The 17,490-nt window shown below is 40.7% G+C and overlaps 1 protein-coding gene across 1 annotated transcript; it reads left to right on the top strand.

Annotated features, from left to right (window-relative positions):
- Positions 1-325: 325 nt before the first annotated feature.
- DEFB127 (defensin beta 127) lies at positions 326-2,054 on the top strand (the record flags this gene model as incomplete). Its single annotated transcript, XM_081292821.1, has 2 exons — positions 326-374; positions 1,795-2,054. 2 exons carry the CDS (start codon positions 326-328, stop codon positions 2,052-2,054), a joined length of 309 nt encoding a protein of 102 aa, XP_081148947.1.
- Positions 2,055-17,490: the final 15,436 nt, after the last annotated feature.

Consider the following 17,490-nt stretch of genomic DNA (forward strand, 5'->3'; position numbering starts at 1 on the left):
CAAGTCCATGATTGCCTTCCAGCTGGGCAGCAGCCAAAGGAGGGAATGAGCACATTCCTCCCACCTCAGCCTACAGATGGGCATCAGGGGTGATGGCAAGAACAGGCTGTGTCTCTAAATTCTGTGGGGAAGGGGGAAGTAAGTGACCTCAAATTTCCTGTATCTGCCCACATGATGCACTGCCCACAGTTTAGAAGTTTGGGGGCGTATCATACCATTTTGGTTCTGATTCGGTGCATAAGAATCCAAGACTGAGGAAGGTGACATAGCATGCAATTTGCTGGACCAAGACTCTTGGATGCCACCACCTCTGGGAAGCCTGGCCATGAGGCTCTTCCTGATTGTTGCAATTCTGCTATTCCAGAAACCCACAGGTAATCCAGAGCTTTCCAGGGCCTCACTCAAACCAGCTGTGGGATGGCACATTTCCAGAGCCCAAGCGAGTTTTGTACTCCGCAGTATGGGAAAATAGAGTTCCAGGGAGGACAGAAGTCCAATCGCCAACGTTAGACACTTCGTCTTCCTTGGACCATCTACCACAATACTGTCCTTTGACATCAGTATTCCCAGAGCTTAAAGGAGGTTGTAATTTCCTCTAGCAATGCCTCATAATGAAAAGGAAAGAGCCCAAGGTCTCTGGTTACCTTTGCTTCTCTGAGTCCAGGATTTGCTGACACTCAGCTGTGTTTTCTTCCATTCGAATTTGCATTCTAGGCTATTATGCTACAGAGTGTGCTCAGTGGAAGAAGCACAAGCTCTGGAGTCAGGTTTAAGAAACAGCTTCAGTGTCTACTAATTTGTCAACTTTGAGCAGTGATGACTCTGGGGGCTTCAGTTTCCTCATCTGTGGAGATGATAACAGAAGAGGTTTCACTAAATGATATAACATCTGGGACGCACCCAGCGTAGTGCTTGGCACATACAAAGAATTTGAAAATTAGTTTCCTATTTCAAAAACCAAAACTCTTATGTTCACCTCTTAATTATATAGGAATAGAGGTGGTCATCCATGCCCCCTAAATGTCCTAGGTTGTAGAATTTAGGATTGGAGGGATCACCTCCAATTTACAGAAGTCAAAATCGGAGTATCCCAATTCTTAGATCCCTGAAAGTATTAGGGTTACTAAAAGGGAATATACATCAAGGTAAGCAGAGTTCTGGGACTGAAGGTTGGAGGAGTTCTTGCCTCTGGGGGAGAATGGGAAGTCTTGAGGAATAGAAGCGGTCCAAGAACTAGAAGGACACCCAGATTAGGAGACGGCATTGGCAGCAGTGCATAATACTAAGGTAAACAGAAGGGGGAGATTATGGAGGGAGAAGAGTTCCTTAACTAGATAACAGGAAAGTGATTCTTGGCCATGACAGTGCAATGAAACCAAGAGCCTAGTTTGACTCAGCTGTTAATACACAGTAACAAGTTTCTGTTCTCCGGGCATGGAAGGTGGTCACAGCACCCTGGAAGCATGCAGGAAGAGGCAGATTTGCCAAGGTTCCTGGATAGAGCATAGTTGCAAGGATCTCCTCATTTTCTCAAACAAGATTTGATGTTCTGGGCAGCATTTATCAGATATTGGAGGGAAGCCCCAAACCATGCAAGATCTAAATGAGTGAGTCAGTTAAAAATAAACACGGAGGCTCACCTCGTCAGAAAGTCCTCTCTGGGACATTATGAGACTACACCTTTTGGATAGTCCATCCCCATAGTCCCTACCAACCTCCGCTGCCTTCCCCAGAACCAGAGCTGCTTCCAGCCTCAAACACTGATCTTGGGCTACTCTTCTCATCTATGCACAGAAACTGAACAACTTAAGAAATGCTGGGGTCACTACATACAAGGAAACTGCAGGAAGGTCTGTAGAGTCACTGAAATACGGGAGGTGCTTTGTGAAAACAGGAGATACTGCTGCCTTAACATCAAACAACTGGAAGAACGGAAAAAAGTTACAGTGCGGCCTCGTCCCAAGCCACCAACATTTGCAGCCACTTTTCCTCCGTACAACGATGTAGAAATCACACCTTCCTCAGGCTCCCAAGACAGACAATATATAAATTAAGTCCAGTTTTTCTGTTCGGTATTTCTCAACCTATTCCAATAAACTAAGTGGATGAGAATCACATCTTCTCCCTTCTGGTTTTTTAAGCTCCAGAATAACCTTCAGACAGATTTTCATAAAGACTCACTATTGGTTTTCTGATACATTCTTTCCCCGGGTGCTGGGCACTTCCTGTAGACCCCAGGTAATGAATTGATAAGGACAACACAGAACCTCCGTTTGAAGAGTGATTACAGCTAGTGCACTTGAAAAAAAAAATCCACAACATGATATACTGGAATTAGAAACTCAGGAAATTGACAATGTAATTTAGAAGCAGGGAAAGTGAAGCAAGTGTTCAGTGTTAACCTCGTGGGTGAGTTCATGTTTAAGGTGATGCCTGGTGAGATATTTAGGATTTTTTTTTTTTTTTTTTTTTTTTGGTACTAGAGATTGAACCCAAAGGTGCTTAATCACTGAACCACATCCCCAGCCCTTTTTCGTTTTTTTATTTAGACCAGGATCTTGCTAAGCTGCTTAGGGCCTTGCTAAGTTGCTGAGGCTGGATTTGAATTTGCCATTGTCCTGCCTCAGCCTCCCAAGCCGCTGGGATTACAGACATGCACCAACACATCAGGCTGATAATTAGGATTTCAACAAACAAGTGTTGGTAGAAAAGGCCCGGGAAAAGAGAGGCAGGAGGTTAAATATCAGAAAGAGATTTGAAGATATTATGCTGTTATCTTTGAAAATGAAGGAAGGAACCATTAATCAAGGAATTTGGGCAACTTCTAGAAACTGGAGAAGGTTATGAAACAGATTTTCTCCTAGAGTCTCCTGAAAGAATGCAGGCTTGTTAACACCTTGGATTTAGCCCACTACAACCCACCCTAGACTTCTCACCTCTATAACTTTTTTTTTTTTTTTGCAGGGAGACTGGGGATTTAATTCAGGGGCACACAATCACTGAGCCACCTCCCCAGTCCTATTTTGTATTTTATTTAGAGGCAGGGTCTCACTGAGTTGCTTAGTGCCTTGCTTTTGCTGAGGCTGGCTTTGAACTTGTTTCCTCCTACCTCAGCCTCTTGAGCCATTGGGATTACAGGAGTTTCCACTGCACCCAGCTCACCTCTATAACTTTAATACAATAAATTTGAGTTGTTTTGAGACATTAATATTAAAAAATAAATAAAATAAAATAAAGACAATGGGGGCTGGGGTTGTGGCTCAGTGGTAGAGCACTTGCCTAGCATATGTGAGGCACTGGGTTCAATTCTCAGCACCACTATGAATAAGTAAATAAAATAAAGATCTATCAACAACTAATAAAAGTATTTTTTAAAAGGCAAGGGAACATCAACAAATGGAGGGAAATCAGAAAATCCTGGGTGTTTCAGGAATTATGTATGTGTTTTGAATGAAAAACAGAATACTCTAAGGAGACCTTGGGGCAAGTCTGATTTCCTAAGCTCCCGTGTGTGCACGGGCAGGGAGCAGGGAAAACCAAAATGAAGAGGTAAATAAATGACTACAACAGAAACTGGTCCAAAGTGCAGTGCTCTGAGATTTTATTGTTGAGTCGATATGCAAGTCGAGGCAAGAATAATGCATGTGTCTACCCTGCCTCATTCTTAAAGATGTGCCTTTTGAACATGATCAACATGAAATGTTTCTCCTCTAACCACATTTCAATTCATTTTCCAGTTTTATTTCTTTTTTTATTTTTTAGTTGTAGATGTACACAAATACCTTTATTTTATTTATTTACTTTTATGTGGTGCAGAGGATCGAACCAGGGCCTCGCATGTGCTAGACAAGCGCTGTACCACTGAGCCACAACCCCAGCCCGAGTTTTATTTCTTGTATCAAGTCACCATAATAATTTCAGGCATTTTTGAGATTTCACATGTTCATTGGCATCTCCCTCACTAATTAGTGACATATGTTTTTTTAATTCTCTTTTTATCTCTTATTCTAGGGCAAAGGCAAGGATTGTGCAAGATGAGCCTAGAGCATCTTGAGTGCTAGAAAGTAAGGCAGAAATTCAGAAGGGGGAGTGCAGTGGCGCATGCCTGTAATCTCAGCAGCTCTGGAGGCTGAGGCAGGAGGATCATGAGTTCTAAGCCAGCCTTAGCCACTCAGCGAGGCACTAAGCAACTCAGTGAGACCCTGTCTCTAAAATACAAAATAGGGGCTGGGGATGTGGCTCAGTGGTTGAGTGCCCCTGAGTTCAATCCCTGGTACCCACCCCGACCCCCAAAAAATGAATAGCCTGGCACCAGATCATAATACAATATATAAAATAATATCTGAGTCCATGCTACTATGAGTAAACAATTGAATAAATTTATGACTTGGCAAGAAAAGACAGATCTCCCATATAGAATTACTCCGAATAATTTGTCTAGCTAGTCCTTTTCTCAAGGAGATAAAACTTAACCTCCCTCTCCCTTGAAGATGAGCTGTGCTTCCAAGGAAAAGAGTATGGAAAGGAGGGAAGGGTAACCTTCCGTGGGGACACCTGGCAAGAGAAGCCGTGTCAATGGCGTGAACCTGTGGTATAACGGGCTGCAAGTGCTCATCCCCTGTGTCACCCCCTCCTGCATCCATGACCACAGACGAGCAAGGAGAAACACCTGGAGCAAAAGACCTCAAATTGGAGTTAATCAGAAATGTGTGGTCAGACTGCACAAAGCTGTCAGATTCACCAAATCAAGGACATCCTGAGAGCCCGTCACAGGCCAGAGGAGCTGAGGAGACACAATGACCAGGTGGCATCCCTAATGGACTTCCGGGTTAGGACAGGGACACTGGGGGGACACTCCTGCAGGCCCAAGGGTGGAGTTTCGTTGGGAGCGATGCAGCTCCCTGGGACAGTGCACCTCGGGGTATAGATGTGAGTAGCAGAGGCGGGTGGGGGTCAGGCAGAGCTCGCTGGACTGACTTTGCAACGTTTCTATCAATCTAACACTGTAGGGAGGGGAGCATGGGAGGGACAGACAACTCCAGACAGGGCAGAGGGGTGGGAGGGGCAGGGAGGGGCAGGGGGTTAGCCATGATGGTGGAATGTGGCGGACATCATCATCCAAAGTACATGTATGAAGACACGAATTGGTGTGAATATACTGTGTATACAACCAGAGATATGAACAATTGTGCTCCATATGTGTCATAAGAATTGTCATGCATTCTGCTGTCATATATAAATAAAATCTAAAACTGTTCTTAAACCAAAAGTTTATTATCTTGGAAAACTAAACACAAAATCAATTGAGGGAGGATCTTCTATCCACGGAAGAACTTCTCTCATCACTTCTTTATTAAATGCTGGGTAGAACCCAGTGGCAAGAGGGAACGGAAATGAATGTCCCTCTACAGGAAGTCTTAACTGTCATAGGTCACGTCTCTTTACAAGTTAAAGGGCAATTCGATCTTCTATTTCTTTTTAATCAATTAATCTTAAAATTAATCTTTTTAAAAGATTCTCCTGCTTGTGAGCCTAAAATTTCATAATATCATCTTTTTACCATTTTTTATGTAAGTTACATAGTGACATTTCTTTTTTCATTTCTGATATTATTTGTGTATTTCTTTTTTTTTTTTCCTTTCCTTGGCAACTCTCACCATTCACTTATTAATCTAATTAGTCTATAGGGAAAGCACTGGGAAGGCCTGGAGCCTGGGTCCACAGGCGGGTTCACGGGTGACAACCTCTGACTAGAACTGCAGGAGCTGGCCTGGCACCGTAGCAGGCCTGAGGTCTGGGACCACAGGGCTGGGGGCAGCCCCTATCCGAGGGGCCACTGGGGCCAGCCTGGCACTAGGGCCTGTCTAGAGCCGGAAGTCACTGGAGACAGCCTGGAGCTGGGTCAGGCCTAGAGAGTAAGCCGACCTTGAGCCCAGGCAGCAGGGTCTCATCGAGCACCAGGGTGGCATTTAGCTCAGTCCCCAAGAATAAGCCTGGTGCCTGGGGCTGCAGGACGAGGCCGGGCACCAGTGGGCCTATAGCCAGTGTCCTCAGGGACCAGCCCAGAGGCTGGGTCAGCCGGTGCCAGCTTGATGACTAGGCCCTGGGCATGCCTAGAGCTGAGGCAGGCCTGAAGCCAGGCTAACAGGAGGGTTAGGCAGTGCTGGGGCCAGGACTGGACACCAGGGCCGTGGGGCCTACCCTGGACTTTACTGGGCAGGCGGTCCTGCTTTAGGGACTGCAGAGGTGCCCTCTCCCCTGGTGCTGCCTGAGGACAGCTGGGGGAGGAGCGTGTGAGCAGTTGGGATGGTGAGACCGTCCCTTCTCCCCTTGTCTGATTTCTGGGCTACACCCTGGTGCCGCGTCTCTCACCAGGTTTCCTTAGCTCTTGGGGAGTATTTTTGTGCATGAATAGTTGTTCAGACTGATGTTTCTGCAAGATGATGAGGCTTGGAAAGTCCTATTTGCAATTTCGTTGGCCTTGATTGTGTCTTTGGTTTTAATTTTGATGAATTCTGGTGATTCACTGTATTCTGTAAACTTCTAAACATTAAAAAAAAAATTAGAAATGATTTTTTAGGTGCTATACAGACTCCAAGGTACCTGTGTGCTGGTGGTCATGCACATGTTACCAGTTGCTTAAAACACGCTCCTTTCTCATCAGTTTCTTGTGGATGTAGACGATGGTGAGATTCCCGTGGTATGTTCATTTATATGCATGAGAACGTGTGTCAGATTCACTCCACTGTCTTTCCTCACCCCATTCCTCCTCCCTTCCCTTCATTCCCATTCTGTCTACTTCACTGAACTCCTTTTCTTTTTTTTATCCACTCCCCCACACCTCATTGTGGATTAGCTTCCACATATGAGAGAAAACATTCAACCTTTGGCTTTTGGGGACTGGCTTATTTCACTTAGCATGAGCATCTCCGGATCCATCCATTTACCCACAAATGTCAACAATTCATTCTTCTTTTTTGTTTCCTTTTCTATTTTTTATTTATATATGACAGAGGAATGCATGACAATTCTCATTACACATATAGAGCACAAGTTTTCAGATCTCTGGTTGTACACAAAGTATATTCACCCCAATTCGTGTCTTCATACATCTACTTTGGATAATAATGATCATCACATTCCACCATCATTTCTAACCCCCTGCCCTCTCCCTTCACCTCCCACCCCTCTGCCCTATCTAGAGTTCGTCTATTCCTCCCATGCTCCCTCTCCCTACCCCATTATGAATCATCCTCCTTATATCAAAGAAAACATATGACATTTGGTTTTTTGGGGATTGGCTGACTTCACTTAGCATTATCTTCTCTAACTCTATCCATTTACCTGAAAATGCTATGATTTTATTCTCTTTCATAGCCGAGTAATACTCTGTTGTTATATGTGCCACATTCTTTTTTATCCATTCATCCACTGAAGGGCATCTAGGTTGGTTCCACAGTTTAGTAATAAATTGGATGGACTCAAACTAAAAAGTTTTTTCTTGGCAAAAGAAACAATCTGTGAGGTGAATAGAGAGCCCACAACTTGGGAGCAAATCTTTACCCCTCACACATCAGACAGAGCACTAATCTCTAGGGTATATAAAGAACTCAAAAAACTAAAAAAACAAATAATCCAATCAATAAATGAGCCAAGGACCTGAACAGACACTTCTCATAAGATGATATACTATCAATCAACAAATATGTGAAAAAATGTTCATCATCACTAGCAATTAGAGAAATGCAAAGTAAAACCACTCTAAGATTTCATCTCACTCCAGTCAGAATGGCAGCTATTATAAAGACAAACAACAATAAGTGCTGGCAAGGATGTGGGGGAAAAGGCACACTCATACACCACTGGTGGGACTGCAAATTGGTGCAGCCAATATAGAAAGCAGTATGGAGATTTTTTGGAAAATTGGCAATGGAACCACCATTTGACCCAGTTATCCCTCTCCTCATACTATATCCAAAGGACTTAAAACCAGCATACTATAGGGTACAGCCACATCAATGTTTATACCAGCACCATTCACAACAGAAATTCATTCTTCTTTATGGCTGAATAATACTCCATTGTGTATATATACCACATTTACTAGATATACTCCATGCTTTTATAATTGTGTCAAAATGGATTCTACTATCGTGTATAACTATAAAGAACCAAGAAAAAAGAAAAAAGAAATATGCTCCTTTCTCAACATGGTCAGGGGTTTCTAAATTCCATTCCCATCACGATAATATTTACCACTTATTCTTTTCAATAAAGGAAGCTTTATTGAAAGCAAAGAATAACAAATTTCAGCTATTTGTTTAGACGAATAACAAAAGTATATGTCATAAGCTTATGAGGATGTTAATGCAAATAACATATCTAAAGACATAATTTTATTTTTTTTTTAATTTTTTTAATATTTATTTTTTAGTTTTCGGCGGACACAACATCTTTGTATGTGGTGCTGAGGATCGAACCCGGGCCGCACGCATGCCAGGCGAGCGCGCTACCGCTTGAGCCACATCCCCAGCCCAAGACATAATTTTATAATGCTACTATTATTTAATTCCTTTTTGAGAATTTGCCTCCGATTCAGTTCATTGTAATAGTAATAATATCTAGGATTAATTAGGCATTTCCCCTTGCCAGCTTCAGTGCTGAATGATTCTAGGCATTATCTCACAATCTTCCATTTCACATGGTTTTTAATTTGACATATGATATTTGTACATATTTATGGGCACAGTAGACTCTAAAGGCTAGGAAGGAGGTCGGGGGAGGAGATGGAAGGAGGTTGGGTAAGGAACACCAAATACAGTTAAATACAGGAAATACTTCTAGTGTTCTATAGCACAAGAGGGTAACTACAGTCTACAGGGTTTATATATTTCAAAACAGCTAGAGGAGTTCAACGATTCCCAACACATATAAGTCATTTTGAGATGAAAATGCTAATTACCCCAACTTGATGGCTACACATTGTATACATGTCCTGACGTCTCATGCCACTAATATTAACGAAACAGTGCATCGCAGAGCCTCCCACGATGGCAGATTAGGGCACCCAGCAGTCATTGCATCTGAATAAAATAGAATTAAAACAAGTAGAACATAGCTGCCCATTGAGGTGGGTGACCGTGGGAGAAGGCTGGAGCCCAATAGTGGACAAAGACTCGGAGAGACCCAGAGACCCTGGATAGTGCAGCAGAGGGAGAAACTGCTGCCCCAGCACTGATCCCACAGGAGTGTGGCAGAAGGAGGGGGAGCGCCTTCGTGGTGACAGAGGAGAAAGAGGGAGAGTCCCAGGGAACACCAGGATTCGCACCTTGCTGTAGGCTGTGGCTCCCTGCTGTGCTGTGAAACCAAACTCACACAACCAAATCTATCCCAGGGCACGTCATCAAGAGAAGGCTGCTTACCAACAAGTCCTCAGGTAACAGTGTAAGGGACCCGCCCCAAGAGTGCCCAAAGCTCAACACAGAAATATACAGGAATGTGGGAAAACAAGACCACGTGACAGCTTCTGAAGTTCATGGCTCTGTGGTGACAGATGGGAAGGCATCCACATGGGCAAAGTGCCAGAAAGAGTTCAGAGGATGATTTATTTTTAAAGACCCAATGAAATCCAAGAGAATACAACAGCCAAGTGAATAAGGAAGCCAATGCAGGATGTAAATGAGCAATTCGATAAAGAAAAAGCAATTTAAAAAAAGGAACAGATCAATATCTTGGAAAGGAACAACTCAATAACTCAGACTAAAAATTTTTTAAAAGCTGAAAATCTCAACAACAGACTCGACCAAACAGAGGAAAGAACATCAGAGCTTGAAAGTAGCCCTGCTGAGACAGAACACTCAGGTGGCAACAAGGCAAAAAGAAGAAAGAATGAAAAGTTGGGCTGGGCTGGGGCTCAGCGGTAGAGCGCTCGCCTAGCACGTGTGAGGCCCTGAGTTCAATTCTCAGCACCACAGAAAGATAAATGAATTAAGGTATTGTGTCCTTCTACAACAATATATATATTTAAAAAAATAAAAAAGAATGAAAAGGTCAGGCACAGTAGCACACACCTGTAATCCCAGTGACTCAGGAGGCTGAGGCAGGAGGATCACAAGTTCAAAACCAGCCTCAGCAATTTATCAAGGTTCCTGACTCTGTCTTTTGAGGTTTTGAGGTTTTTTGATTAGTATATTTTGGTTCTGTTTTTTATTGTTTTTCACTTGCCTGGGTCTGTTGATTCTCTTTCTCTCTCTTCTTTTGTTGACAGCCAACATTCTCTCTCCTATGTCCTTGTTTACTTCTGTTTTCTCTCCTCCACCCTCAAAATCATCACATTCTACATCTCTTCTGCATTCTCTGTTCACCTTCTGAAATGCAAACCTTTTTGCAAACTTAATGTTTTGACTTTGCCAGTGCTCATACCATTTCTGTTTATTGTGCCAATGAACATTGTGGATGTCATAATAACAACTAAGTATTTAGTTTAATGTTGCATTCTATTTGCATTGGTGGTTGTTATTATTTGTCTCCCCCTAAACTGTGTGGTACAGGAAACTTTCAGGGATGCCGCAATCTGGCTGGGCACAAAATCACGAGCCACTCACACTTTGTGGATTCAAACAGCAACTCTTTATTCTCGAACTGTCACCGGCACTCTACACACAGGTTCTGGGCAAAATTCACGCTTCCACTGGGCTCTGCATCCCAAATACTCTCTGAATCCCACGGGAACTCAACGGGAACTCAAGGATCGGGTGCCTGGAGGCAGCAGGATATGCCCTATTCCCAGCAGGATACACCTTAAACCTGGAACCGCCCTAAACCCAAGGAGGGCCCTAAACCCTGATCCGCCCTAAACCCGGATCTGCCCTGGTCCTTGAGCAAGGTCACCTTACATGCAATGTCACTGCAAATGACCTGGGTCATGCCATGCGTCATTCCTACTTGGCAATGGCTCTCAGCACAGGGACATTAAAAGTTCAAAAGGTAGAAGCTCTGCTGCCCCAGATTCATACTAATAGATGGATAGACACACAAACAATATGAAAAACCAGGGAACAAACCATCCCAATCTAACCAAAACCCCCCAATAACAGAATCCAGTGACACCACAGGGAAGGAAACGTCAGAGAAGGAATTTAGGAAGTTCATAGTTAAACTGACACAGAAGGTCAAAGATGATGTCAGGAGTGAAATCAGAGAGAAAACCCAAGAAGTGAAAGATCACTTCAATAAGGAAATATAGTGAGGGGAAAGGGAAAAATAATACAAGGGGGAGGGGAGGGGAGGGGAGGGGAGGGGAGGGGGGATAGTAGAGAATAGGAAAGGCAGCAGAATACAACAGACACTCGTATGGCAATATGTAAATCAATGGAAGTGTAACTGATGTGACTCTGCAATCTGTATACGGGGTAAAAATGGGAGTTCATAACCCACTTGAATCAAAGTGTGAAATATGATATATCAAGAACTATGTAATGTTTTGAACAACCAATAAAAAAAATTTAAAAAAAAATAATAAGGAAATATAGTTTCTGAAAAAGAATCAATGAAGGAATCAATAAGCCAAATTAAAAATTCAGTGGAAAGTATCACTAACAATATGATAAGTTATGGTATAATGGTGTATTAAGAATTGTAATGCAAAAATAAATAAATTAATTTAAAAAAAAAAAGACTTGACCACTTGGAAGCTACAGTTTCAGACAATGAAGACAAAATAAATAATCTTGAAAATAAACTTGACCATGGAGAAGAGACCGTTTTCTAAAATATACCACATCCTAGGTCACAAGGCAACTTTGAGCAAATACAAAGAAAGAAAGAAAGAAAGAAAGAAAGAAAGAAAGAAAGAAAGAAAGAAAGAAAGAAAGAAAGAAAGAAAGAAAGAAAGAAAGGAAGGAAGGAAGGAAGGAAGGAAGGAAGGAAGGAAGGAAGGAAGAAAACCTTATGTTCTATCATATAATAATGGAATGAAATTAGAAATTAACTATAATATAAAAAATGAAATCCCATTGGCTCAGGAGGCTGAGGCAGGAGGATTATGAGTTCAAAAACAGCCTTAGCAACTTAGTAAGGCATGTAACAACTTAGCAAGTCTCTAAATAAAATATACAAAAGGTTTGGGGATGTGGCTCAGTGGTTAATAACCCTGCATTCAATCCTCAGTGACAAAAAAAAAAAAGAAGAAGAAGAAGTTACTAAAAATACTTAGAGGTAAATGAGAATAGTGATACAACCTAACAAAATCTCTGGGACACTTATAAGAGGAAAATTCACAGCAGTGAGCTATTTATTAAAAGAATAGACACCAAGTAAATAACTAGCATTACATCTCAAGGCCCTAGAAAAAGAACAAATCAATACCAAAATCAGTTGAAGACAGAAAATAATTAAAATCAGAGCTGAAATCAATGAGATTGAAATTTAAAATGAAAAACAATTCCAAAAATCAACAAAACAAAAGTTGTTTCTTTGAAAAAAAAAATTTAAAGAAAATGACAAATCCTTAGTCAAGTTAACCAAAGAAAGAGGGAAAAACTTAAATTATAAAATTCATGATGAAAAAGAAAATATCATGACAGATACTACTGAAATACAGAGGACAATCAGAAACTGTTTTGAAAATATATACTTCGATAAATTAGAAAATCTTTAAGACACTGACAAATTTCTACAGAATATGACCTACCCAAATTGAACCAAGAGAACATAGAAAATTTAAATAGATCATTTTCAACTTAATGAAATTGAAGATGCCACCAAAAACCTACCAACAAAGAAAATCCCAACACGGATGGATTCTCAGCCAAGTTCTACCAGACCTTCAAAGAAAAACTAACACCAGTACTCCTCAAATTATTCCATGAAATATAAAAGGAGGGAACCCTTCCAAATTCATTCTAATGAAGCTAGTATAACCCTGATACCAAAACCAGAAAAAGCACATCAAGGAAAGAAGACTTCAGGCCAATATCCCTGATGAACACAGATGCAAAATTTATTTTAAAAAAAATACTGGCAAATAACATACAAAAACAAGTAAAAAGATAGTGCACCATGATCAAGTGGGTTTTATTCCAAGTATAAAAGGTCGGTTCAACATACAGAAATGAATAAGTGTTATTTTTCCACAGAAATAGACTTAAAGAATCATATGATTATCTCAATAGATGCAGGAAAAAGCATTTGACAAAATACAGCATCCACTCATGCTCAAGACACTAGAAAAACTAGGGAAATAAGGAATACACCTCAACATTTAAAAAGCTATATATGACAAACCCAAGGCCAGTGTAATTCTAAATGGAGAAAAATTGAAGGCATTTCCTCTAAAAACTGGAACAAGACAGGGATGCCCTCTTTCGCCACTTCTATTCAAAATAGTCTTTTAAATTCTTGCCAGAGCAATTAAGAAAGAAAAGAAAGGAAGGAAGGAAGGAATTCAGGGATTACAAATAGGAAAAGAAGAGCTCAAACTATCTGTGTCTGACAACATGATTCTATATTTATGAGACCAAAAAAAAAACCAAAAAACTTCTAGAACTCATAAATGAATTCAGCAAAGTAGCAAAATTAACATCAATAAATCAATTGCATTCCTACATATAAATGATGAATCAGCTGAAAGAGAAATTAGGAATACTATCCCATAACGTTAGACCAGAGACCCTGAACCTACTAGAAGGAAAAATAAGTCCAACTCTCCATCATGTCAGTTTGGGAATTGACTTTCTCAACAAGACTCCTAAAGTACAAGAAGTCAAGTCAAGAATCAGTAAATGAGGGCTGGGGATGTGGCTCAAGCGGTAGCGCGCTCGCCTGGGATGCGTGCGGCCCGGGTTCCATCCTCAGCACCACATACCAACAAAGATGTTGTGTCCGCCGAAAACTAAAAAATAAATATTAAAAAAAAAATTCTCTCTCTCTCTCTCTCTCTCTCTCTCTCTCTCTCTCTCTCTCTCTCTCTCTCTCTCTCCCCCCTCTCTCTCTCTCTTTTAAAAAATCAGTAAATGGGACAGTATCAAACTAAAAAGCTTATTCACAGCAAAGGTAACAATCAAGAGCATGAAGAGAGAGTCTACAGAATGGGAGAAAATCTTTGCCACCTGCACCTCAGATAGAGCATTAATCTCAAGGATATTTAGAGAACTCAAAAAACTTAACACCAAAAATACAAATAACCCAATCAATAAATGGGCAAAGGAACTAAAGAGGCTCTTCACAGAAGAAGATATACAATCAGTTAACAAATATAAGAAAAAAAATGTTCAACATCATTAGCAATTAGAGAAATGCAAATTAAAACTACACTGAGATTTTGTCTCCACTCAGAATGGCAATTATCAAGAATGCAAGTAACAATAAAAGTTGGCAAGGATGTGGAGAAAAAGGTACACTCAAAAAACATTGCTGGTGGGACTGCAAATTGTTGTAGCCACTATGGAAAGCAGTATGGAGATTCCTCAGAAAACTTAGAATGGAACCACCATTTGACCCAGTTATCCCACTCCTTAGTATATAACCAAATTAAAATTAGCATACTATAGTGACACAGCCACATCAATGTTTATAGCAGTTCAATTTACAATAGCAAAGCTATTGAACCTACCTACATACCCTTTGACAGATGAATGGATAAAGAAAATGTGGTACATATACAACAGTGGAATATTATTCAGCCATAAAGTATGAGATTATGGCATTTGCTGGTAAATGGATGGAACTGGATACTCTCATGCTAACTGGAATAAGCCAACCCCAAATAACCAAAGGTCAAATGTTCTTTCTGATATGTGGATGCCAACCTACCACAAGGAGAGAGGGGAAGACTAGAAGTTAATTGGATTAAACAAAAAGGAATGCAGGGAAGTGAGGGGGATGGAAATGGAGGAGTCAGTGGAAAGAGCCTGACATGACTTTCCTTGTGCACATATGACTACAGCACAGCAGCTCTCACCATCAGGTACAGCCATCCACAAGACAGGGTCCTGATTCAAATAAGATAAATTCTGAGCTTGTAAAAATACATCAAAATATTTCCTATGGTCATGTATAACTAAAAAAGAACAAACAAAAATTTCAAAAATAAATTAAAGAATGAAATCCTGTGATTTGCAGCAAAATGGATGGAACTGGAAAAATACTATGTTAAAAGAAATAAGCCAGGGGCTGGGGATGTGGCTCAAGCGGTAGCGCACTCGCCTGGCATGTGTGCGGCCCGGGTTCGATCCTCGGCACCACATACAAACAAAGATGTTGTGTCCACAGAAAACTAAAAAAATAAATATTAAAATTCTCTCTCTCTCTCTCTCTCTCTCTCTCTCTCTCTCTCTCTCTCTAAAAAAAAAAAAAAAAAAAAAAAGCCTAAGGCTTGAGACTTTAAAAAAAAAAGAAAGAAAGAAAGAAATAAGCCAGACACACAAAGACAAGTACTGCATATTATCTCTTATAGGTGGAAGCTAAAAAGAATGTTGATTTGAACATATAATAGCAATTACTAGATGTTGAGAAGTGGGGGAGAAGTTGGAGGGAGATTGGGTCATGTAAACCAAAAGACAGTTGGACAGAAGGAATAAATTCTAGTGTATATTCACAGCAGGGTGAATATAGTTCCCAATCACCTGTCATATATTTTGCAAAGAACAAAGAGAAGAGCTCATAGTTTACAGATATAAAGGAATGATAAGGAGATGAAATGCTAATTACCCTAATTTGACCAGTTTATAATACATATGTGTTGACACACCCTATAATATGTACAATTATTACACATGGATCAAAAATAAAGAATAAGGGCTGGGATTGTGGCTCAGTGGTAGAGCGCTTGCCTAGCACCTGTGAGGCCCTGGGTTCAATCCTCAGCACCTCATTAAAAAAAATAAATAAAATAAAGGTATTATGTCCAACTACAACTAAAAAATAAATATTAAAAAAATAAAATAAAGAATAAAAGAAAAATGTAAAAACTAGCATATAATGTTTGAAACAGATATAAAATAACTCCTCCTAAAAATAAAACAGAATAATCTAAAATGCTTTATAAGTAGGATTTTGGAGACTGCTCTGAGAGAGCTCCAAGAAAAAAAAGATACAAAATACTGAGGCACCTAAAGGGTGCATGATGAAAACACAGGCTTTCTACTTCATTGTGCATGTAAAAATAAGAGAAGCAAATAAACGTGCACCTAAATGTACTGACCACACCCACTTCTCCTGTGAGTGCAGAGGGGACCTGGGACACAGAGGAAAAGCCAAAGCAAAGATGGGTGTATCCTGTCACCGTCAAAATTCAAGGCTTGGGCTGGGTTGTGGCTCAGTGGTAGAGCGCTTGCCCACTTGTGAGGCACTGGGTTTGATCCTCAGCATCACATAAAAATAAATAAACAAAATAAAGGTATTGTGTCCATCTACAACTAAAAAGAAAAATATTTGTTAAAACATTCAAGGTTTAATCGATCTGTTGGATGAGAGGCACTTCCCTGGTTGGTCTGACACTAACTCAGCCAATGGATTCTTGTATCTAATGTATTGGTGGCTCGTGCAGATTAAAGACAATAGACCAGCCCCCTCTGTGTCATGAAGATGAAATGGAACCCCCCCCCCAAAAAAAAAAGCAATGCTCCTGTGACACTGTGGTGGAACACTGAAAAAGAAAACGTTACCATACAGGACATTATGTGAACCTTCCTTTTAAAACCTTCTCCAAGTTAGGTTGAACATAATCATACAGTAGCTTCCATGGTGCTGAAATTGCCCAAGAAAATTTCCAAAATTCTGCCATCAAGTTCAGTCCTTGTTTCTTATGTACTTCTCCAGAATTCTCAAAACCTACGGCTACCGGAAGGAGTCTGTCTATTCTTGAAACTTTGCCATCTCCATCTATATATTTGTCTTTCTGTCTTCCCATTGAAACCAGATGGTGAGCTACTCATGGAAGAACAGGGTCTGTGGATTTCTTTATCCCATATGAGGAATTGGTAGCTCATAAGTTATTTATGACCAATGCTTTCAACAAAGAAACAGCCATAGATGACACCACAGAAGTTTCTGATTTACTGCAATCTTTTTTTTTTTTTTTTTTTTGGTACCAGGGATTGAGCTCAGGGGCACTCACCACTGAGCCACATCCCCAGCCCTATGTTGTAGTTTCTTTAGAGACAGGGGCTCACTGAGTTGCTTAGCACCTCGCTATTGCTGAGGCTGGCTTTGAACTCGTGATCCTCCTGCCTCAGCTTCTTGAGCTGCTGGGATGATGGGCATGTGCCACCAACCTGGCTATTGCAATCTTATCTAGTTAGTGAGGTGCTTCTTACATATGACCCCTCATTTACACAACTTTCAATTTCACCCTATGGGAACAAACAGTATATGCAACACTTGCAAAGTCTCAACAGTATTTGTCTAAAAATTAGGTCAACTAGATGTTCCCCAAATTGCTACTGAAAAAGGAGACAGAGGATGTATATTAAATGAGTTTCAAATGATATA

This window comes from Spermophilus citellus, assembly GCF_964194105.1.
Source record: "Spermophilus citellus genome assembly, chromosome: 4".
Taxonomy (NCBI): Eukaryota; Metazoa; Chordata; class Mammalia; order Rodentia; family Sciuridae; genus Spermophilus; species Spermophilus citellus.